Source organism: Salvelinus namaycush, chromosome 12, assembly GCF_016432855.1.
Source record: "Salvelinus namaycush isolate Seneca chromosome 12, SaNama_1.0, whole genome shotgun sequence".
Taxonomy (NCBI): Eukaryota; Metazoa; Chordata; class Actinopteri; order Salmoniformes; family Salmonidae; genus Salvelinus; species Salvelinus namaycush.
The window spans coordinates 33,391,947-33,415,665 of NC_052318.1; the positions used below are offsets into that span (position 1 = coordinate 33,391,947).

Below are 23,719 nucleotides of genomic sequence, written 5' to 3' on the forward strand. Positions count from 1 at the left end.
GATCCACAGATGATGCAATCTCTATTGTACTCCACACTGCCCTTTCACACCTGGACAAAAGGAACACCTATGTGAGAATGCTATTCATTGACTACAGCTCAGCGTTCAACACCATAGTGCCCTCAAAGCTCATCACTAAGGTAAGGACCCTGGGACTAATCACTTCCCTGCAACTGGATCCGGGACTTCCTGACAGGCCACCCCCAGGTAGTAAGGGAAGGTAACAACACATCCGCCACCCTGATCCTCAACATGGGGGCCCCTCAGGGGTGCATGCTGTCCCCTCATGACTGCACGGCCAGGCATGACTCCAACACCATCATTAAGTTTGTTGATGACACAACAGTGGTAGGCCTGATAACCGACAAGGATGAGACAGCCTATAGGGAGGAGGTCAGAGACGTGACCATGTGGTGCAAGGACAACAACCTCTCCCTCAATGTGATCAAGACATAGGAGATGATTGTGGACTACAGAAAAAGAGGACCGAGCACACCCCCATTCTCATCGACGGGGCTGTAGTGGAGCAGGTTGAGAGCTTCAAGTTCCTTGGTGTCCATATCACCAACAAACTAACATGGTCCAAGCACACCAAGACAGTCATGAAGAGGGCACGACAAAACCAATTCCCCCTCAGGAGTCTGAAAAGATTTGGCATGGGTCCTCAGATCCTCAAAAGATTTTACAGCTGCAACATAGAGAGCATCCTAACGGTTTGCATAACTGCCTGGTATGGCAACTGCTCGGCCTCTGACCGCAAGGCACTACAGAGGGTCCTCTATACCATGCCGTGTCAGAGGAAGGCCCTACCCTAGTCATAGACTCCAGCCACCCTAGTCATAGACTGTTCTTTATGCTACCGCACGGCAAGCGGTACCGGAGCGCAAAGTCTATGTCCAAGAGGCTCCTAAATAGCTTCTACCCCCAAGCCATAAGCCTCCTGAACAGCTAATCGAATGGCTACCCAGACTTTTTGCATTGCTGCCCCCCCCAATCTGGAACGCTGCTGCTTGTTGTTATCTACACACAGTCACTTTAACAACTCTACCAGCATGTACATACAGTTGAAGTCGGAAGTTTACATACACTTAGGTTGGAGTCATTAAAACTAGTTTTTCAACCACTCCACAAATGTCTTGTTAACAAACTATAGTTTTGGCAAGTCAGGACATCTACTTTGTGCATGACACAAGTCATTTTTCCAATAATTGTTTACAGACAGATTATTTCACTTATAATTCACTGTATCACAATTTCAGTGGGTCAGAAGTTCACATACACTAAGTTGACTGTGCCTTTAAACAGCTTGGAAAATTACAGAAAATTATGTCATGGCTTTAGAAGCTTCTGATAGGCTAATAGACATTGTTTGAATCAATTGGAGGTGTACCTGTGGATGTATTTCAAGGCCTACCTTCAAACTCAGTGCCTCTTTGCTTGACATCATGGGAAAATCAAAAGAAATCAGCCAAGACCTCAGAAAAATAATTGTAGACCCCCACAAGTCTGGTTCCTCCTTGGGGGCAATTTCCAAACGTCTGAAGGTACCACGCTCATCTGTACAAACAATAGTACGCAAGTATAAACACCATGGGACCACGTAGCCGTCATACCGCTCAAGAAGGAGACGCGTTCTGTCTCCTAGAGATGAACGTACTTTGGTGCGAAAAGTGCAAATCAATCCCAGAACAACAGCAAAGGACCTTGTGAAGATGCTGGAGGAAACAGGTACAAAAGTATCTATATCCACTGTAAAATTAGTCCTATATCGACATAACTTGAAAGGCCGCTGAAGCAAGGAAATAGCCACTGCCCCAAAACCGCCATAAAAAGGCCAGACTACGGTTTGCAACTGTACACGGGGACAAAGATCGTACTTTTTGGAGAAATGTCCTCTGGTCTGATGAAACAAAAATGGAACTGTTTGGCCATAATGACCATTGTTATGTTTGGAGGAAAAAGGGGGACGCTTGCAAGCTGAAGAACACCATCCCAACCGTGAAGCACGGGGGTGGCAGCATCATGTTGTGGGGGTGCTTTGCTGCAGCAGGGACTGGTGCACTTCACAAAATAGATGGCATCATGAGGGAGGAAAATTATGTGGATATATTGAAGCAACATCTCAAGACTTCAGTCAGGAAGTTAAAGCTTAGTCGCAAATGGATTTTCCAAATGGACAATGACCCCAAACATACTTCCAAAGTTGTGGCAAAATGGCTTAAAGACAACAAAGTCAAGGTATTGGAGTGGCCATCACAAAGCCCTGACCTCAATCCTGTAGAAAATTTGTGGGCAGAACTGAAAAAGCGTGTGCGAGCAAGGAGGCCTACAAACCTGACTCAGTTACACCAGCTCTGTCAGAAGGAATGGGCCAAAATTCACCCAACTTATTGTGGGAAGCTTGTGGAAGGCTACCTGAAACGTTTGACCCATGTTAAACAATTTAAAAGGCAATTCTACCAAATACTAATTGAGTGCATGCAAACTTCTGACCCACTGGGAATGTGATGAAAGAAACAAAAGCTAAAATAAATAATTCTCTCTATTATTATTCTGACATTTTACATTCTGAAAACAAAGTGGTGATCCTAACTGACCTAAGACAGGGAATTTTTACTGGGATTAAATGTCAGGAATTGTGAAAAACGGAGTTTAAATGTATTTGGCTAAGGTGTATGTAAACTTCCGACTTCAACTGTATTACTTCAATTACCTCGACACCGGTGCCCCCGCACATTGACTCTGTACCGCCACCCCCTGTATACAGCCCCGCTATTGTTATTTACTGCTTCTCTTTAATAATTTGTTATTCTTCTCTCTTACTTTTTTTTTTCTTCTTAAAACTGCATTGTTGGTTAAGGGCTTGTAAGTAAGTTACATTTCACTGTAAGCTCTACACCTGTTGTATTCGATTTGATTTGGTTCGAATCCAGGCTGCATCACATCCTGCTGTGATTGGGAGTCCCATAGGGCGGCGCACAATTGGCCCAGTGTCGTCCAGGTTTGGCAGGGTTAGGCCGTTATTGTAAATAAGAACTAGTTATTAACTGACTTGCCTAGTTAAATAAAGGTTAAATAAATGTAAAAAATATACTGACCAGCAGACAGTGTAGTGGTTTCTCTTACTTAGACAACCTTGTCCAAATGAAAACCTTTGCCTGCGTTTACAAGTTATTTCTATAAAAACAAAATATTGATCTCCAAGGGAGGCTATTCCATAGACAAATGCATGTATAGAAAAATGTGCTCCTCGCAATACTGTTTACTCTTGGGATTTTACAAGACATAACACTAGCTCTGGTATTGTAACTGTGCTGGTTGTCTAGAGATTGGACATTGGCGAGTAATATGCTAGGAAGCGGTGTATGGTGTGCTCGCCTTCTAAGTCTGACCAGTAGGCCGCTCCGTCTGCCTTCCCTGCGGAGACCGCGTTGTTTTGTGTCGGCCTGTGAGATAAGATCCCACGTCCAGTGTGGAGGTCCGAACAAAGGATCCGCTTCGGGAAAGTCGTATTCCTTGTCATAATGTTGGTAAATTGACGTCGCTTTTATATCCAATAGTTTTTCCCGGCTGTATGTAATAACACTTGAGATTTTCTGGGCTAACAATGTAAGAAATAATACATAAAAAAACAAATTACTGCATAGTTTCCTAAGGACCTAAGGACCGAGGCAACCATCTCTGTCGGCGCCATCTGACAGAGATGGTCGCATTGAATTACTGAATTACCGTTTTGGCAGATTTCACGGGGCTACAGATGACAAACAATCTGTTTCCCTTTCATTTGGGACTTATTTTGTTGTGCTGATCAACATTAGCATAGAAATAACTTATTTTAGAAAAGTCTCTTTAACCAGCTATGTAATTCACGAGGCAAGTAGGATGTGGCCTGTCACAGCCCTATTCACAAACACTGACAGTTCACTGAGAAAATAGATAACCTTTGGCTGATGGAACGACGTAATGGAGAGACCGATTAAGTGAACGAATAAAGTTTTCGGTGGCAATCAGCTTTGAAATCAGCACATTTTGCGTTATAGTTTACATATTATCACAAAGTACTAGGGTAGTGAATTGATGTTCACTTAAGCTGTAAGCTAGCAAGGAAAGTTTACAAAGCTGGAAGCTACTGGCGGTATCTTGTTGCATTGTTCTCATCTGTAAGGACATTGTTTTGATTTTTCTACAAGCCGTGTCGCATTATTCAACTGTGTTAACTTTTGTGCAGCATGAGTGGGGAGCTAACATGATGCAGCCCAGACTCCCAGTGCAGGTTAGCAGTGAGTAGGTGGAGCTAACATGATGCAGCCCAGACTCTCAATACAGGTTAGCAGTGAGTAGGTGGAGCTAACATAATGCAGCCCAGAGTCCCAGTACAGGCTAGCAGTGAGTAGGTGGAGCTAACATGATGCAGCCCAGAGTCCCAGTTCAGGCTAGCAGTGAGTAGGTGGAGCTAACATGATGTAGCCCAGACTCTCAGTGCAGCCTAGCAGTGAGTAGGTGGAGCTAACATAATGCAGCCCAGAGTCCCAGTTCAGGCTAGCAGTGAGTAGGTGGAGCTAACATGATGCAGCCCAGACCCTCAGTGCAGCCTAGCAGTGAGTAGGTGGAGCTAACATAATGCAGCCCAGAGTCCCAGTTCAGGCTAGCAGTGAGTAGGTGGAGCTAACATAATGCAGCCCAGAGTCCCAGTTCAGGCTAGCAGTGAGTAGGTGGAGCTAACATGATGCAGCCCAGAGTCCCAGTTCAGACTAGCAGTGAGTAGGTGGAGCTAACATAATGCAGCCCAGAGTCCCAGTTCAGGCTAGCAGTGAGTAGGTGGAGCTAACATGATGTAGCCCAGACTCCCAGTGGAGGCTAGCAGTGAGTAGGTGGAGCTAACATGATGTAGCCCAGACTCCCAGTACAGGCTAGCAGTGAGTAGGTGGAGCTAATATGATGCAGCCCAGACTCCCAGTGGAGGCTAGCAGTGAGTAGGTGGAGCTAACATGATGTAGCCCAGACTCCCAGTGGAGGCTAGCAGTGAGTAGGTGGAGCTAATATGATGCAGCCCAGACTCCCAGTGGAGGCTAGCAGTGAGTAGGTGGAGCTAATATGATGTAGCCCAGACTCTCAGTTCAGGCTAGCAGTGAGTAGATGGAGCTAACATGATGCAGCCCAGAGTCCCAGTTCAGGCTAGCAGTGAGTAGGTGGAGCTAACATGATGTAGCCCAGACTCCCAGTGGAGGCTAGCAGTGAGTTGGTGGAGCTAACATGATGCAGCCCAGACTCTCGGTGGAGGCTAGCAGTGAGTAGGTGGAGCTAACATGATGTAGCCCAGACTCCCAGTGGAGGCTAGCAGTGAGTAGGTGGAGCTAACATGATGTAGCCCAGACTCCCAGTGGAGGCTAGCAGTGAGTTGGTGGAGCTAACATGATGCAGCCCAGAGTCCCAGTGGAGGCTAGCAGTGAGTTGGTGGAGCTAACATGATGTAGCCCAGAGTCCCAGTACAGGCTAGCAGTGAGTAGGTGGAGCTAATATGATGCAGCCCAGACTCCCAGTGGAGGCTAGCAGTGAGTTGGTGGAGCAGGCACATGGCACACCTTGCGCTATAAGGGGACATCGGCTGCGCTGACAGATACGTGGGACACATTTTGACAGAAGTATAGAAAGTAATAACAATTGGAATACCGAACCGTTTTTCCTGTTCTAGCATCAAAAAAGAACCCAAGTTTCAGTATACCGTGCAACACTAGCAGATTGCATGAAAGCGAACTTTAAAACTCCACTGTCAAGAGGGGGGCAGCTAAAATGTTTTGCTCACAAATGTTGCTTAGGGCTAGGGGTGTGAACATATATATATATTTTTATGAAATTGGGATCTTTCCCTCTATCCCCTCCCAGAGGACCTGAGCCCTAGGACTATGACTCCGGCACAGCCAGGACTAGCCACCCCTTAGAGCCTAGTTCCCCTCTAGGTATCTTCCTAGGTTCCAGCCTTTCTAGGGAGTTTTTCCTAAACACCGTGCTTCTACATCTGCATTGCTTGCTCCATAGGGTTTTAGGCTGGGCTTCTGTATAAGCTCTTTGTGACATCTGCTGATGTAAAAAGGGCTTTATAAAATCAATTTGATTGAAATTTGATTGATTAACGTTTCACGTAGATGCAGAAAGTAAACCGCATAGTGGGTCAATTTCCGCAACAACCAAGAGCTCTGAAGCATGATGCTCAACTTCTCTGCTGTTTTGATATCCCTGGCTACCACACTGTGAACAGTGTGAAGTGAACACATGCACATGCGCAGATACTGTGTGTGACTGAAGTGTTGAACCTCGCTCATCTCAATATCCTAGCCTGTTCATTAATGATAGGCCCTGCTTCACTGCAGTTGCGAGACATTGCAAGCCAAGAAATTGTGAGATACAGCATTCCATTGCGAGATACAGCTATTGATTGCCAATAGATTGGCCTAGTGCACGGTCCTGACTGCCAACCTGCCTATACTGTGCCCCTCCCCTCTCTCTCCATCCCTCGCTAGCTGGCTATGAAAGATGCGAGTTTTTGTGTTCTCGGAAGTACAGCAACTAATTAGTCTCCTCCAGTGCTTGACCTGGACTGAAATACGAGCAGGTGCTAATTTTTTGGGGCCGATACTGTTTACATTTAGATGCAGGAGCTCCACAATATTTTTGGGCAAATATTCTTGATTAAATAAATAAGAAGAACGGGAGCTCAAGCAGTAGAAAATGTGAGGTGCCAGTACTCAGCTCCGGTGAGCTACTGCTCAAGTCAAGCACTGGTCTCCTCCGTTCCAAAAACATTGAATCTTAGGAGTCGATTCCTAGCAGTGTTGAATCTTGACACTAAGAAATTGGAGTTGACACCTGGAGTCGAGGAATCAATTATTTTGGAGTCGACTCTCCACTACTATGTCATCATTGTTAACAGTCTGAAAAATGGCAGAGAAAGGCAAGCGACAGCAGTGAAGTCCTGTATGGCAATACTTTGACAAGATAAATGAGAAGAAAATTAAAACTTTGTGAGGTGGATTTGAGGTACAGTAATGGTAGTACAGGTGCAATGCTTAACCATCTGAAAGGGATGCACCGTGAGTATCACAGCCGGACGTGATTGGGAGTCCCATAGGGTGGCGCACAATTGGCCCAGCGTCGTCCGGGTTTGGCCGTCATTGTAAATAACAATTTGTTCTTAACTGACTTGCCTAGTTAAATAAAGCTTAAATAAAACAATTACATTAAAAAAAGACCCAAACCGTTGCTGGCAGCAGCACAGCTGCATTCACATTGAATTGTATAAAAAATGTATTTGCGTTTTAATGGAAAACCGATTTTTTAAAAGTATGTTTAAAAGTTTTTTTCTGTCACATCCCTACTCTGGGTCCCCAAAAGGCTAGGGCCGGCTCTGACTGCATATGCTATGGATGTAGATATGCAGACCCCTCAGCCAATGCGCCCCTTCATGATGAGTTCAGATTTTTTATGAACTCATCATGAGGATTGCCCATTCCTGCTTTAATGTATGCATTCAAAACAGTAGTGTTTTTTGCACACTATGCAGAGTGCTTTCCTCTTGTAACAAAGTAATCACTCACAGTGTCCAGCACACTGTCTCCTTCCAGCTGACCATCTTCATTGATGTTCCCGAAGAGGAAGCCAGTGAGAGAGAAGGGGCGGTCTTGGTCTTCATCACTGTCTGAGTCCGACATCCTGAGAGAAACATTTACTGATCAATTAGTCATATCAATGTGTGATTCGTAGATTCTCTCTTACATTGTTTATTTAGTCCTTACTTGTCAGGAGAAATGGAGAACATATAAAGGGGTGTCAGCATGCATGATCACAACAAATGGGATGGAATGACAGACAGGAGTTGCATGCATGCAAAAAAAATTGGTCTGTTGAAGGTTTAATCTTACCTTGCGCTACTTTTACTCAGTTAGGAAGGCCAGTTGGCCTCGGGTTGAGGCCAGCTTGATAATATCTTCGGACCCTAACCGAAGCTTAGCTTAGCAAGCTAATGTTAGCCATAACACCCTATGCGATCTCCTTTCACTACGCCATTATCCACACGCAGTAAAATGGTTAGTACGCTTGCACGTAGTCTAAAGTAATTCACAGGACCGTTATTTGGAAAGAAAATGTAATGGTTTCATTTATTTTCAAGTGTAGTCCATGCAGACAACAACAACCAACACTGGTGAGATTGTTCAATGCGCGTGCGCATAATTCATTTCCGCCCCATGAAGGATTGCTCCCCAGCAGTTGTTTTCCTTTGGCGCGTGATTTGTCGCCATCTACAGGATAGCGTATTTCATTATTTTTGTACAGAGCCGTTCAATGCAAGCCACTGACTGTGTGAAGATAGTGCAGTAACACACTGACACACGTGATTTAGTGTTGTTGTTACCTGATGTGACCTGACCTGACTCCTAGCCCTTAAGAAGTAACCAAGCTCACTGGTCTGAGAAAGAGAGCAAACATCCTTGGCTTGAGGTGTCTCTGCCTTTATGACAGTGTCTTGCAACATTTATCCTATTGTTCCCACTAAGAATCTGTGTGACAAACACCAGGGCAAGAGCCCAGTCAGCCATGCCCATCTCACCAAGTAAAGTGACAATGAGATGTTTGTGTACATTTTTGTCATTTAGCAGACACTCTTATCCAGAGTGACTTACATGGGCAATTAGGGTTAAATGCCTTGCTTAAGGGCACATTGACATATTTTTCACCTAGGGGATTCAAACCAGCATCCTTTTGGTAACTGGCCCAGCCTCTTAACCACTAGGCTACCAGCAGTACAGTGGTGGAACAGCAAGGTAGGATGTAAGATTGCTCAATGAGAATGCACTGCATCTACTCTCTTTGTCTTTTGTTGTGGGCTTTGAGCAAACTGTAAAACAAAATCACAGAATATATTGAAAATGTCACAGACTATCTTGAAAGTGTTCTTTTAAAAAAAATTCTGGTGACTTCCCCTTGCTGGCTCTGTCAATAGAGGTGCTGAATGCTCCTCCTGTTCATAGAAAATGTGTATATTCTCATATTTAATCATTTTATCTACGGAGGTGAGGTTTTCATCATTCAGTAGTGCCTCAAATACAGTGCCTTCAGAAAGCATTCATACCCCTTGACTTATTCTACATTTTGTTGTGTAACAGACAGAATTCATAATTGATTAAATAGATTGTTTTCTCACCCAGCTACACACAATACCCCATAATGACAAAATGAAAAAAGAAATTGTAGAAATGTTTCCAAATGTATTGACAATTTAATACAGAAATATCTCATTTACATAAGTATTCACACCCCTGAGTCAATACTTTGTAGAAGCACCTTTGGCAGTGATTACAGCTGTGAGTCTTTCTTAGTAAATCTCTAATAGGTTTCCACACCTGGATTGTGCAACATTTGCCCATTTTCCTTTTCAAAATTCTTCAAACTCTGTCAAAATGGTTGTTGATCATTGCTAGATAGCCATTTTCAGGTCTTGCCATAGATTTTCAAGTAGATTCAAGTCAAAACTGTAATGCAGTTACATTGTCTTCTTTGTAAACAACTCTAGATTTGGCCTTGTGTTTTAGGCTATTGTCCTGCTGAAAGGTGAATTAATCTCCGTGTCTGGTGGAAATCAGACTGAACCAGGTTTTCCTCTAGAATTTGGCCTGTGCTTAGCTCCATTCCATGTATTTTATATCCTGAAAAATTATTACAAGCATACCCATAACATGATGTAGCCACCACTATGCTTGGAAATATGGAGTGGTACTCAGTAATGTGTTGTATTGGATTTGCCCCAAACATAACACTTTGTATTCAGGACAAAAAGTGAATTGCTTTGCCATATTTTTTGCAGTATTACTTTAGTGCCTTGTTGCAAACAGGATGCATATTTTGGAATATTTTTATTATGTACAGGCTTCCTTCCTTTCCCTTTAAATTAGGTTAGTGTTGTGGAGTAACTACAATGTTGTTTATCCATCCTCAGTTTTCTCCTATCACAGCCATTAAACTCTGTAACTGTTTTAAAGTCACCATTGGCTTCATGGCGAAATCCCTGAGTGGTTTCCTCCCTCTCCGGCAACTAAGTTAGGAAGTACGCCTGTATCTTTGTAGTGGCTGGGTGTATTGAAACACCATCAAAAGTGTAATTAATAACTTCACCATGCTCTAAAGGGATATTCAATGTCTGTTTAAAAAATAAAAATAAATCTACCATTAGGTGCCCTTCTTTGCGAGGCATTGGAAAACCTCCCTGGTCTTTGTGGTTGAATCTGTGTTTGATATTCACCGCTCAACTGAGGGATTGTACAGAAAATTGTATGTGTGGGGTACAGAGATGAGGTAGTTATTCAAAAATCATGTTAAACACTACTATTGCACACAGAGTGAGTCTGTGCAACTTATGCAACTTAAGTAAATCTTGACTCCTGAACTAATTTAGGCTTGCCATAACAAAGGGGTAGAATACTTATTGACACAAGACATTTCACCTTTTAATTTGTAATTTATTTGTACAAGTTTCAAAAAACATAATTCCACTTTGACATTATGGGGTATTGTGTGTAGGCCAGTGGCATTTAAAAAAAAATTCAGGCTGTAACAAAACAAACTGTGGAAAAGGTCAAGGGGTGTGAATACTTTCTGAAGGCACTATATACAACAGAACAAAGATGAAATACACACAAATGTAAACTTTTGCATTTATTTAGTAATGCAAGTGGGTTTGGTTGCAGTTAAAATTACATTAACTGACAAATCAAGTTCCACAGTGCTTGAGTCAAAAACCACACACTCCTTTGAGGCACTTCAATGCCAAGTCATCCCTTTCAGGTAGAGATAAAAAATAAAATAAAAAGAGGTAAAACTTGAGTTTTTGGCACTACCTAATGCTAGAATGTGCCTTTTCATGAAGTAAATCTGTACACTGATAGACCAACAGCAACCAATTCAAATGATGGCTGTATGCAGAAGGGCAAGTCTAGGTAATGCCAAATCTATGGTTTGGGTTCACTGTACCATACAGGACCGAGCCTGTCAGTGATTTGTAAGTATAGGAGGACCATTTTTTTCTATGTTTTATTACCAGGTGATGTTTCCTTGATGCAACTGCTCTGACAACGCATTAATAGATTGAAGACATTGGTTGCCCATTCTTTTACATTGCCTTTTATTACTAAGCTTATATAATTAAAAGAAAATGGGTAAACATCTTATCAAAGTAATTATTTGTAAAGGTAATGCATGTGATTCTTTGTAAAGGTAAGGTAATTGTAAGGTAATCGTTTATCTGAAATATTTATTGTATAGTACACACATTGACTTCTCATTGTAAAAAAGGATTGAATCAAAAATATATAAAGTTGAGTCTTTACACATAAAGGTAAAGACCATGACACCTGTATCTGGAATTAAATGGAATATAAAATGAATACCAAAATGTCTCTCTTGGATCATAAATACCACAACCAAGCCTCTTTAGTCTGCAGAACAGAATGGCATTGAGCGCCAAAGACATAAGGGAATATGTAGGCCTACTTAAAAATACTTAATTGAACCATTATAACCTGTTATACAGGTATCTGCCAAAATAAAGGAAACACCAACATAAAATGTCTAAATAGGGCGTTGGGCCACCATGTGCCACCAGAACAGCATGGCATAGATTATACAAGTGTCTGGAAATCTATTGGACACCATTCTTACATGAGAAATTCCATAATTTGGTGTTTCGTTGATGGTGGTGGAAAATGCGGTCTTGGGCACCGCTCCAGTATCTCCCATGTGTTCAATTGGGTTGAGATCTGGTGACTGACACACACATCCTTTAAACCCCCATGCTCATTTGAGACCCTTCTTTCAAAGTAACAGATCTCTTCTAGCCATGGTTGCCAAAATAACAGGCAACTGGGCATTTTTACACATTACCTTAAGCATGATGGGATGTTAATTGCTTAATAAACTCAGGAATCACACTTGTGTGGCAGAACCTGCTTTCAATATACTTTTATTCCTCATTTACTCAAGTGTTTCCTTTATTTTGGCAATTAGATGTACATTTCATAGGTTTCTGGTTAAAAAAAACAATTACATTCCACCAGAACCAATCTGTTATCAGTCAGTGTTGGGGTGGAATTAATTCCTTCTGTTTGAGAAGGCAAAGACTTCCACACAGAGGAAGTGCAACTTCAGTTCTCAAGTGCTACAGACTCTGCAGGTTTCCACCACATGTATTGTCCAGTCAGCAAATTTACTATGAATTATACCTAAAATGCAATACTTCACATTCAATTTAGTGGTGCAGTCTGATGGGAAAAACCAGCGGACCCTGTGGCCTTAATTACAGAAGCTGCACATCAACTCATTACAGATCCCATATGACATCACAAAGGGATGAGGCACACGACAGAACCATTCATACCAATAATACCACCAGACACTGAAAAAAACCCTGCTAGAGTGGTTTGGGTACAAATGTAGGCCTATGCCTTCCACTCTCCAACAAGCATGTTCATGCAGCACAAGGAACTGTTAGGATGGCAGCTCCTGTTGCAGTATTAGCCATACATACTTGCCATTACACTTAGATAAGTTAACAGTTAGCCAGGAATGAGCAGCATTACTGCTGATACGTGGTACCTTCAACACGCGTTCCTCAATGAGGGCAGTAACGCTAAACAACTTTTATGACATCCTAATGTGTAGCATTATTCAGCACCGATTTCAGTTAGTTACAATAGAACATAGAATGCAGTTTACTTGTGGTTTCTGCTTGCCTTCAGACAAAAAATAAAGACTACCCATAAGCAGGTCAGCTGACTGAGAGTTAGACTTTTTTTGGTGGTGGTGGTGGGGGGGGGGGGGGTGTTAATCACTAAACACTCAAATTATTGCTTCCTGATTTGTCCCACCAGCAATACAAAAATAACATTAATCTTTAGGGCATCTGTTTACTTAGCAGCTACCCAATCTGTATTCACTGACACAATCAGGACTTTGTTTTGACAAAGCATTGTGCGGAATGGTAAGCTCATGGTTTTACAGAGTAAGAGAGAGGAGTGTGAGTAACAGAGCAATAGGAGACAGACTGTTCTAATCAAAGTGTGCATGTGTTCAGGGTGACAGTGTCATACATACACTCTTGCTTGTCTCATACCAGCAAGGCTAGTTCAGCAGATATCCTGTGATCCTGGCTTATGAACCACGTTAAAGGCAAACTATCTTATTGACAATCCACACTACAACTATTACTGTAATGGCACAGAGGGATGAACATAATGTTTAACACAGTGGCTACTGATTGACACAACATTCCTGTGAATCACATCAGATGACAACAAGGGTAAAGTTCACAGAAAAAGACCAACACATTACAAGACTGGCCTGATGAAGGAGAAAAGCAAAGGTGTCAAATCAATTGTAATCTTCTTAAACATACAGCCAGTGAGGACAAGGCAGCAAGTTGCTGAGAAGGCACCATTGAAATCCCTTAGCATCGTCGCTGCAGTTTTGATTTCAGAGATACAAAAAAATCCATAGGAAGGTTGTTGGCATCAATTGAAACCACATCTTAGTGGAGAGGACCTCTTGACAAACAATCAATTAATATTGAAGCCAGGCAATGCTAACAAGTGGTGAGGGTTAGAACGTGAAAGGCATATTGGGAGCCAAAATGGCAGCGCCAATCGTGAGTCTCTTCCCCCAGTCCCCCTAGTCTAGGCACATAGTTATAACACAGCACACTTCTTGACATTTTTCTTGGTAACGGGGTAGAGCACAGCTCGCACGGCCTCTTCAAACACCTCCCTCACACCGTCCTGCATCAGAGCTGAGCACTCCAGGTATTTGACGGCGCCGATCTGCTTGGCTAAGGCATTACCCTGCTGTTGGTTGGTGGGGGCCAGGCCGTGCTCCTTCAATTTCTTCACCGCCTCCACATCTCCACGCAGATCCTTCTTGGTGCCCACCAGCAGCACTGGAACTCCAGGACAGTGGTGGGATACCTCTGGGTGCCACTTGTGCCGTACATTGGCATGAGAGGACGGGCTGCCAATGGAGAAACAGATGATGAAGACATTGGTCTGGGGGTAGGAGAGGGTGCGCAGGCGGTCGTACTCCTCCTGGCCAGCAGTGTCCCACAGGTTGAGGCTGATGGCGCGGCTGTCCACACTTATCTGGGCACTGTAGTTGTCGAACACGGTGGGGATGTACTCCTCTGGGAAGGCGTTTGTCGTGTAGGAGATTAGAAGGCAAGTCTTACCCACGGCACCATCGCCCACCACCACACACTTTATGGTCTGCATGCTTCCCTCATCCACACTGGCGACTAGGGTTCCTGAAACAAGGGGCAATATGAGAGAGAGCCACATGACCATAAAATGCTGATCAAACATTGTTCAATGTAGCCAGATTGAGTAGTCATTGATTTTAGAGGATAACACACATGAACGTGTTTTTGCAACACCAATTTTTTATGTGGTCCTCAATGGAAAGAGGCAGACAGGGTTTACCAATACAAAGTCAAAACATAAACGAGAACATTAGAAAGAATACAGTTAAATACATTACACAAACTGATAGCGAAACATTAGTTAGTTACTTATTTTGCTTGTTAACAAACAAGCTAGTGAACTATTTCTCGTTAACTACAAGAAAGTTGCACTAACGTTAGTTACATAGCTAACTAAGTACAAACATACTAGCATTATTGAATGAAAATAAAACGGTTATGTACAGGCAGTACAGCCCAGGGATTTAGTTAGCTATCCGCCAGGAAAAACGTCGATAGAACCTTGCGCCAACTAGCTAGTTAGCTATCTATAGTTAGCCACTTAGCACGCGCTTGTGTTTCCGTAGCTAGCTGTAAACTTTAGCTAGCGTTAGTGCAAGCTAGCTAACGCCAATTTAGGTTGTAAAATTGGCCGAGAACACGAATAATTTTTTGGAAATAATCTTTAACCAGGTTCAATGAAGAACATAACTCACAGTGAATTTAAAAAGGATGTTGAAATGTCCCATTGGCTAACTGAGCTGAAAGTCAGGTTATCTTGATAAATTGCCCCACCGCTTATTTGACTCGCGCCCTCATCCTCCTCCTCCTTCTTGTCCTCCTCCTCCTTCTTCTTCTCCTCCTTCTTCTTCTTCTTCTTCTTCTTCTCCTTCGTGTGGTTTCCCGGCAGACTAGACGCTTCGTATTGCTGCATCTCAGTTCGGAAAGTGCATTGCACCTTTGTTCACAAAAAATAATAATGGGGACACCCTCCTTTCGTTGTAGCAGGTATTTCATCCGGGGATTCTTGCCCAAATAGTATTTTATTCTGGTTGTTGTAGTCGCTAGCTGCTACAGTACAGTAGTGGAGGAGTGAGTTGGTCACACTTATTTAACAAAAGCCACACAATTTTAAACACAACTGAAAGATCACTGGTTTTATTGTTTTGTGTACAGTTGGGACACAGAAATGTAAATACTCTCAATGCATCTTCAATGATGCAGTCACCTCCAAGCACCCCACCACTCCATCTCTCATTTGAAATATGGAGAACTTCAATACTCATCAAAGTGGGTCTTATTCCTGACCAGATCCTTCTCTGTTTATCCCCTCTTCACCCATTCCCTCTCTATCACACCATATTCAAGTATCTTGTTGAATAACTCTAAGTACAACTTCCTGTATACCACCATATCCAGCCTTGTTTTTCCTTTCCTTTGCCTACTTTCATTATTCCAGGTAAATTGTGAGGACCCATTGTGTTATTTTATTGCCTACCTTATATTTATCACACTTTCAGTACAAAGTAATTTATAAAAATATGCCTGATTACTTAGCTAAAGCCAATGAGGTGTGATATTAAAAATAAAGGTACTATTCTTGATTCCCTATTGGCATCTCTCCATATCAGATCTGAGGGTTTTTATGTATATCTAGGTGGGTATGGGCAGACTCACTTCCACATGGATAGTGGAGTTGGGAGCTTTGACCTGGGGCCAGGCAGCTTTATAACTGTGGTCTTTGGGACTGTAGACTGGCTGCTCCTGTCCTTATTCACAGCCGCGACGGCAATGAGGGCACAGCGTATGACCTTGGCACTGGTGGTCACAGAGCTCTGAAGGGCACGGCGAGGCAGAGAGGTATGAAAGTCAGGGTGCAGGGACAGCCGCTTGGACACACACAGAGCTGACTCCATCACTGGCTCCACTTTGACTTCCTTCTCTTTCCCCTTTAGCTTAGTTTTCATCTGCACCTTCTCCTTCGCCATCTTCCTCTCCTTCTCTTTCTCCTTGACCTTCTCTTTCTCCTTGACCTTCTCCCTCTCTTTCACTCTTTTCTTCTCCTTCTGCTTTACCTTCTCACTTTCCCTCTCCTCTCTCACTCCCTCCCTCTCTCTTTCACTCTCCAGCTCTCTTTCCTTCTTCTTTATCTTCTCCTCTCTCTCCTTCTCATTTGGTTTGGCTTTTTCTAGTAGTCGACGAAGTGGATGCTTTTTTTTGGTCTGCTCATTCAGAGATTGCATTTTTTCCCTAACAATCCCTTCCGGTCTGACCTCAGTATGATCTCTGGAGGTGATTGGAGTTGGGGAACGCATTGAGTTCCTGAGAGGGAGACGTGAGGACCATGTGGAGGCTGCCTCTGACCTGCCTTGCATTTTGGGAATGGCCGGGGCTGTGGGAGTAGGGATGGCAGAGGCAGTAGAGGAAAGGGTGGAAGTAGGGCTTGTGGAGGGTGTGGAAGCCCTACTCCTGGGTATAGTTCTCTGGAGCACCTTTTTGTTCTGCACGTTGTCCCCCTGGACCTGGGGTGCTGCCGCTTTGTGGACCTGGGGTGATGCCGCTCTGACCTGCTTGTCCCTCAACCGTAAGAAGCAGTGGGATCCTTCCGTGGGCTCCTCCCAGGGCTGTGTTGGGCTCAGGTTCTTATAGGAGCATAGGCCAGTCACAAGAGTGTGACACACTACTGTGTCTCCCATGCATGAATACAGACACTCCCATTCCCCAGGCTTCTGTGACTGTCCCTTGGTGGTGGGTTGGGCAGAGGCTGTGTCATGCTGTTTCTCTGGGTCAGACATTTCTTGTAGACTGCACTGCTGGTTCACCACTTTAGATGCTACACGTCTCAGCAGATCGGCACTCTCCAGAGGTGACTGTGGGCTGTCCACTGGAGGGGTGGTCTCCTGGGCAGGCTTGGCTGACATGCTGTTTGTGGGGTCAGAGGGGGGAGCAGACACACTCTGCTGAAGCTTTGTCTTGGGTGGTGGTGGTGAGTGAGCAAGGGTTGGTGGTGGTGTGTCACATGATTCTGTAGTATCATCATCATTGATGTTCTCCAGTAAGTTGTGTAAGGTTGGACTCATGGCACGTAGTCGGCTGTCTGGGCTTCGTACGTTGTGGCGGCTCTGCCAGGTGTGGTAGAGGCTCCTCTCCAGGGTGCTCTCCAGGTCTTCTTGCTGGATGTCCCTGAGTCCCACCTCCAGGGCTGAACAGTTGGCTATGGAGCGACGTCTCACCGTCCTGTCCCGGTCCCTCTCCAGCCTCTCTCTCTCTGCTCGCTTCTGTTCCTGAAGCTCCCTCTTTGCATTCTCCTGAAACAAAATCAGAAGAGTTATCAAATTAAAATGAACAGAATCATTTAGGGGAAATAAAAGTGCATCAATGGAGGTCTTGCCAACCAGCACACATTATTGCAGCAAAAAAATATTCATTCATATCAATGGGAGAAATTAAAATATGGTTGAACACCAACAGATGCTGCTTAGGTGCTGACCTCTACAGCTTTCTGAAAGCGAATGTTGAAGGAGTAAAAGATGCTGCAGGCCTCCTCCAGCTTGAACGTGACATCATCCTCACAGAAGAAGTCCAACAGGTCCTGTTGGGCCTGCAGTAGAGCCTCCACCTCCACCTCTGCCTCCTCCAGCCTCCCCTCAGCGCTCTGACAACAGACCACAAAAAAAGTCTTGCAAACCACCTTTCACAACTTATGATTGTTAGTCCAAATTACCATAAATGTACTTTCAAATGGCTTGCAAATGGTAAGGTCCTTTCTGAAACATTGAAGGGGCAGTCTTGTGGTCTTATTTTGACATATTATTCATTATTTTACAGCAGGAGTGTCAAACTCATTCCATGCAGGGCCTAGTGTCTGCATGTTTTTGGTTTATTCTTTTAATTACGACCTAGACAACCAGGTGAGGGGAGTTCTTTACTAATTAGTGACCTTAATTCATCAATCAAGTACAAGGGAGGAGCAAAAACCCGCAGACACGTATTTTACAGGAAGCACTTACCTGGAGGAAGGATTTGATTTGCTGTTGGAGAACAGGTTCAGTCTGAATTCTCCTCTCTAGTCCAGTTAGTCTGCTGCACAGCTGAGACAGATCCCCTTGCACCACATCCACAGACAGTCTGATGGGTGAAAGAGAACAGTAAGGTGAGATTAGTCTGATTTAAAGGGACCTAACATTGTTATTAACAATGGACTGAATGAATGGATGAATGACTCAATCAATCAACAAACTAGTCAATCAACATCATTGAGTACTTGAGTAAACCCCCAAAACACGCAAAAACAAAATTGTATATAATGCCGCTTCTTTTCTTTTTCAAGCCTGTGAGAACTATGTCAGCAACTTGTCATGAAGGACTCATAACATCCTAAGTGTGTCACTGACCTGGAGGCTGGACCCACATGGCTCAGCTTGAGGGGAAAGGACAGCAGGGTTGGGTCTTTCCTAACGGCTTCCTGAGAGAGGACAGACATATTGTATTATTTTCTTTCTGTGAGACCCAAGTAGGACTAGTAGTAGGAGTGTTAGAAAAACCTTTTAACACCCATTTGTGAAATATTGATCAGATTTTTACCATGGCCACATAATGCAGCAGGTTCATGCCTGGTTTGTTGGCTTTGGTGTCAGCTAGTTTGAGCAGAGAGGCGATGCGGAACCCAGCAGCATTGCCTGCGTAACCTCCCTGTTGTTGAAGGTCAGAAGGTGTGACAAGATCAGATCACTTATTCATACTCATGCACTCAACACATTTGGAAAAAATTGCGAATATTGGTTGTCAATAAATAAATCAGCCTGTCTGGCTGCACTGGTTGTCTAGGTGCCAGATGACTGCGACTCACGGCATTCATGTAATTTCCTGCCCTCAGGACCAGCCGTAGAATGGAGTGCAACTCTGGGCAGCTCAAAAGCTCTAAGAAAGAGACAGATAGATGGGATAGTAATTTATAGTATGTCACTAAGATAAATCAACATAAAAGTTGAAGAAATCTCACAAAAAAGTTCAGGGATCTGGGAAAAACAATCACTCTGCTGTTTTCTCACCTGTGGCTGCAGACACCAAGCAGCGTGCTGACACACACAGAGAAGATAAGGCCGGGTCAAACTCCTGCTGCAGGATCATGGCATCCAAACGCAAGCGATAACTGACCAAGGAAAATAACAGGAGAGTATTGGAAAACCCACATTTTAAACAGCTTAAATGAGAGAAAATGGCGACAAGTTGAGGGGATGCAAAAGACAGGAAGAGAAATTAGATAAGGATTCGATAGCATTTTCTTTTGGTAGGAGAAGGGTGATGACCAAACACCAACAATATGTTTAATCACCTGGGCACCTCCACTAGTAGGAGCATGAAGAGGTCAGGGTCTTCAAGATGGCTACGCTCTCCCCGGTATGCCCTCAGACGCCTCTCCTACAGAACAGGACACATGAGTTAGTACACTGTAGGATGGAAAAACCATGAAGATATAAAGACCACTAAATAGACCCAGATGATATGGAGAGACAGACAGAACTCCACAGTACCTCCTCAGTCTCAGGCAGCATTTTGCACAGTTCACTGAGCATCTCACTCCCATAGTGCTGCCCAGCCCCCTGCCTGATGTTCTCCACTATCTCCCTGACTGCACTGTGAAGAGATGAGTTATAATGAGTTGCCACGGATGACATTAAACATTTATCTGATAGTGACATTATTATGCAAACCTGATTAAAGTGGGCTTAAAATATCTCTCCCACCTCTTGAACTGCCGGAGGAAAATTCCCACATTCATACTGCGCTTCCCGTCCAGAAGTGATACCTACAGGGTTAGACAGAAACAGAAAATACCAGTCAGAACAACAATCAACATACAGCCACACCCCAATCATTCTCTAAGGAAACAACCCACAGTATGGCAATAGCACCAACCTGGAATACACTTTTCATTGCAATTAAGACTAATAGACATTATGCCTAAAACTGTCCATTTACATATGGAAACCAGTCCACTGACCTTTTCAGGTGCATTGTGTAGAGGGGAGCCAATAGGTCTGAGACCATGCCGTAAACTGCCATCCTTCTTGGGGGGCCGAGACCTCTTCTGTTGTCCAAACAGCTCGTCCAAGGAGCTCAGGTCGAAGTGGAACTCATCTGGACTGTTCCAGACACTCTGACGGCCCTCTACCTTCTCCTTCGGAATGAGGTCCCAGTTCAGGTTGCGTAACTTGGACCGTTGCAGGACATCCCGACTGTTCTGGAGGTCACCGGGCAGTGGAGGAGGTGGGGGTGGTGGGAAGATGGCAGGGGGAGGTGGGGGAGACATGGTCGGGTGTGGTGGGTGAGACATGGTTGGGGGATGTGGAGAGGACATGGATGTGGGGGGAGAGAGTGATGTCAGCTCAGACAGGGGATCCATGTAGGTCACTTCTCTTCTAGGGTCACAAGAGTTGGGCAGTGGAGCTTCATTGAAGGGCCAGAGATCTGTACGGAAGTTAGAACAAGAATGTAGTTAGTGGAGATGTGGTTGTTGCCAGCCCAACTGTGTATAAAATGGAGAGAGGAGTTACATAGAAAAATAATGATATACTATGCCATAATTACAACAATACAAATTTCCAACTAGCTACTCAATCATCTGTAAAATGTAGAGACAATAAACATATAAAAGCTTAAATATCTTACTACATTTGTCAGTGACACACTTTGCAGGATGAAGATAATTGTAGGAAACATAACAGTCCCATTTTTCAACATTTTCCTCTTGCAAGCACCTCTCGCCACAAGAGCATTCTCAAATAACACGTTTATGAGGCCAAGCATATTAGCTAGCCCAAACGGCCGGCAGATGAAGCTATGACAAACTTAAATGAATAATAGCGCAATCTGCCGGCCGGTTGGGCTACATATTAGCCTACTATTAAAATAAAAATGTGAGTTTACATTTAAAATGGAAACTTTTCAGACTGTTTGTCACGAATTATATCGCAATAATAAAATAGCCTATCATGCTAAAAAATAAATGTCATGCTAATATATTCTCATAACACTCACCATAACAAATATATTGCCACTATATCTCTAAGCACCTGATATCAGTTCCCCATTTCATTAACCGACATTATTGAATATATAGCCTAATTTGTAATAGAGCAATTCAATTTACATTTTCTGGGGCTGCCGTTCAGTGTTGCCTCCAGCGATGTAATTCCACTATTTACTTTGACATGTACTGCTTTTAGAAGTGCTCGTTTCTAGACCAATAATACATATCTCCATCGTAAACATATTTACATCCACATACGTGCGCAGATATGCCGTGTTGCTCCAGGAAAGCTTGAACATTTTCGGACTGTCCAAGCGCCAGAACCAGATTCGCTGACGTAAATGAGGCTACCCCTTCCCATCATTGAGTATGACACACCGCTGAGCCTGGAGTTCTTCTTATCTTCTAAACCAAATCAACTTCTGACAATTGCACTATCTTGAACCTCTCAAAGTTTAAATCAATCACCCGAGTAGCAGTAAAACACTTTAGCGTAAATATATTCTTGCCTGTGCAGTCGCCAAAGGAGAAGGAATAGGATATGGATAGGCACTGGGCAGTATATCTTATAACTCACAAATACATTGCTCATAATATTAATGGTATTTCTGATATTAAGCACCTATTATATAAATGTTATGAGGCAATGTGCAGTGGATTCCTTCAAGTGGCCTGATACTGTGTAGTAGACCATTGAAATGGAGCTGACCTCAGATAGCTTTCATGACAGCCCAGTGAGCAAAATTACAATTGACATCTTTTTCAGAGTCTGATACAGTATTTTAAAGCGTTGAAAAAACATATTTTTTGGTCATTGTTTCTATGGCCGAATTTCAACCGTACATTCATTCACTTGTATCTGCGTTTCAATGAAGAAAACATTATATCACATTCAAAACATGTCATTCCAAAAATGGAAAATGGAGCCAACTGAAGATTGCAGTGTGTAACATTTATGATTTCTCCCATCTGTCACATGCACTTATGTTAGCTTTTTCAAAAGCTTTAAACTGGCAGTGATAATGTTCAAAGTTTTCTGACAACAGAAAAAACCAACAGAACACTTAAACTATAATGATATAGTGATACATGTGACTCTACCTACATGTACATATTGCCTCAATTACCTCGACTAACCTGTGCACATTGACTCTGTACCGTTGTATATAGCCTCACTACTGTTATTTTACTGCTGCTCTTTGACTATTTGTTATTTGTTATTTTTTTTACTTATCTATTTTTTACTTAACACTTATTTTTCTTGAAACTGCATTGTTGGTTACGGGCTTGTAAGTAAGCATTTCACTGTAATGTGACAAATAAAATGTGATTTGATTTGATGTGGTTGTTTATCTACCTTAGCTGAATGCACTGACTGTCATTTGCTCTGGATAACAGCATCTGCTAAATGACCAAAATGTACATTTAAAAATGAACACTTGCTAGGCAAGTAAAGTACAATAGAGTACAGTAGGGTACAGTACAGTACAATACAGAGCATTATACTGTACCCTACTCTACTGTGCTACTGTACAGTACTCTACTGAACTATACTCTACTTGTCTTTACTATACTTAACTGTACTGTACTATGCTGTGCTCTACTGTACTGTGCTGTCCAAACTTGGACCAAATCTGAACCAATCATAGCTGTTTTTGGGGGGACCAAATCAAGGCCCGTTCGGACCAAATCTGAACCAAACATAGACGTCTATGTTTTGGCCAAAACAAGGCCGGTCCGGACGGTACCGAATCATGTCTGGACCGGACGTCGAAATGAAGGCCGGGCTGGACTGGACAAAAAAATGACTCTGTGGACGTCATGTTTGAAATCTATGTACTGGACTGATTTCTCACTGTGAAAGTGTTCTAGACATAATACACAGCTTCCCACTCCCTGACTTCCTTCTAGCCAGATATTTACAAAAGCAAAATAAGAAAGCCCCATGATTGGAATCTCCTTCCATACCTCAGACCCCCTCCTTTCACATAGCCAGAGTAAACCAGCTCAGGAAGCAACCCTCTTAATTCAAATACTTAGGCATTAGCACTCCTGGCACAGAATTCAAGGAAATGCCTCTGTGCTGTATAATAGAAACAAGGGCAGGGCTAAACAATCTCCAGGAGACATGACTTTATAGCCCAGAGCCTGCTGAGATCTGGGATCTACGCTGTGTTGTGAAGGGGGACTGATGGAGGAGTTTTATTGAGCCCAAATGGGGCGTGCCCACATGGCACAGTTTTGATTAGTCAATGCTCTGTAACCCCTTATTATTTGGGTTCCTGGGAACATCCCAGTAACTTATCATGGCAGGGAAAGAGATGAGGAAAGAGAGCTTTTTTGAAAACATTAAATACACAAAATAATATAAACATTCTGTACAGAGACACTCTAATCTTGATAAAAGGATGTAATTT

General features: G+C 43.2%; 3 protein-coding genes across 4 annotated transcripts in view; all 3 read right to left on the bottom strand.

The window, feature by feature from the left end:
* Positions 1-8,200, bottom strand: part of LOC120057134 (transcription initiation factor TFIID subunit 1-like) — a 54,050-nt gene extending 45,850 nt beyond the window's left edge. The window contains exons 1-2 of the mRNA XM_039005574.1: positions 7,917-8,200; positions 7,593-7,707 (exon numbers count right to left, since the gene is read on the bottom strand). Of these exons, the coding sequence (XP_038861502.1) occupies positions 7,593-7,706 (114 nt within the window). The 5' untranslated portion in view covers position 7,707; positions 7,917-8,200. The remainder of the gene's footprint in view (positions 1-7,592; positions 7,708-7,916) is intronic.
* Positions 8,201-10,691: 2,491 nt separating this feature from the next.
* Positions 10,692-15,285, bottom strand: LOC120057137 (rho-related GTP-binding protein RhoG-like). 2 transcript variants are annotated; one of them, XM_039005578.1, is made up of 2 exons: positions 15,065-15,285; positions 10,692-14,335 (listed from the first exon to the last, which is right to left on the bottom strand). In XM_039005578.1, the coding sequence occupies exons 1-2, from the start codon at positions 15,201-15,203 to the stop codon at positions 13,728-13,730; spliced, it is 747 nt and encodes a 248-aa protein (XP_038861506.1). In that variant the 5' UTR covers positions 15,204-15,285; the 3' UTR covers positions 10,692-13,727. The 2 variants fall into 2 exon arrangements, with proteins under 2 accessions (XP_038861506.1, XP_038861507.1); XM_039005579.1 differs by having other exon boundaries at positions 14,986-15,093.
* A 657-nt stretch (positions 15,286-15,942) lies between these two features.
* Positions 15,943-21,644, bottom strand: fhdc2 (FH2 domain containing 2). The gene is made up of 13 exons (XM_039006092.1): positions 21,423-21,644; positions 20,274-20,740; positions 20,017-20,078; positions 19,804-19,906; positions 19,605-19,690; positions 19,321-19,421; positions 19,119-19,189; positions 18,854-18,961; positions 18,664-18,734; positions 18,280-18,397; positions 17,760-17,924; positions 16,345-17,577; positions 15,943-16,104 (listed from the first exon to the last, which is right to left on the bottom strand). The coding sequence occupies exons 2-13, from the start codon at positions 20,673-20,675 to the stop codon at positions 15,943-15,945; spliced, it is 2,682 nt and encodes an 893-aa protein (XP_038862020.1). The 5' UTR covers positions 20,676-20,740; positions 21,423-21,644.
* Between the last annotated feature and the right edge of the window lie 2,075 nt (positions 21,645-23,719).

What these genes read in the sequence shown, in the direction of transcription:
- LOC120057137 (XM_039005578.1), bottom strand. Translation starts at nt 15,203, where the DNA reads ATGCAGCAATACGAAGCGTCTAGTCTGCCGGGAAACCACACGAAGGAG. An exon ending in GGGCGCGAGTCAAATAAGCG is followed by an intron (nt 14,336 to 15,064) that starts GTGGGGCAATTT and finishes CCCTTGTTTCAG; the next exon opens with GAACCCTAGTCGCCAGTGTG.
- fhdc2 (XM_039006092.1), bottom strand. Translation starts at nt 20,675, where the DNA reads ATGGATCCCCTGTCTGAGCTGACATCACTCTCTCCCCCCACATCCATG. An exon ending in TACACAATGCACCTGAAAAG is followed by an intron (nt 20,079 to 20,273) that starts GTCAGTGGACTG and finishes CTAACCCTGTAG; the next exon opens with GTATCACTTCTGGACGGGAA. An exon ending in TGCTGCCTGAGACTGAGGAG is followed by an intron (nt 19,691 to 19,803) that starts GTACTGTGGAGT and finishes CCTGTTCTGTAG; the next exon opens with GAGAGGCGTCTGAGGGCATA.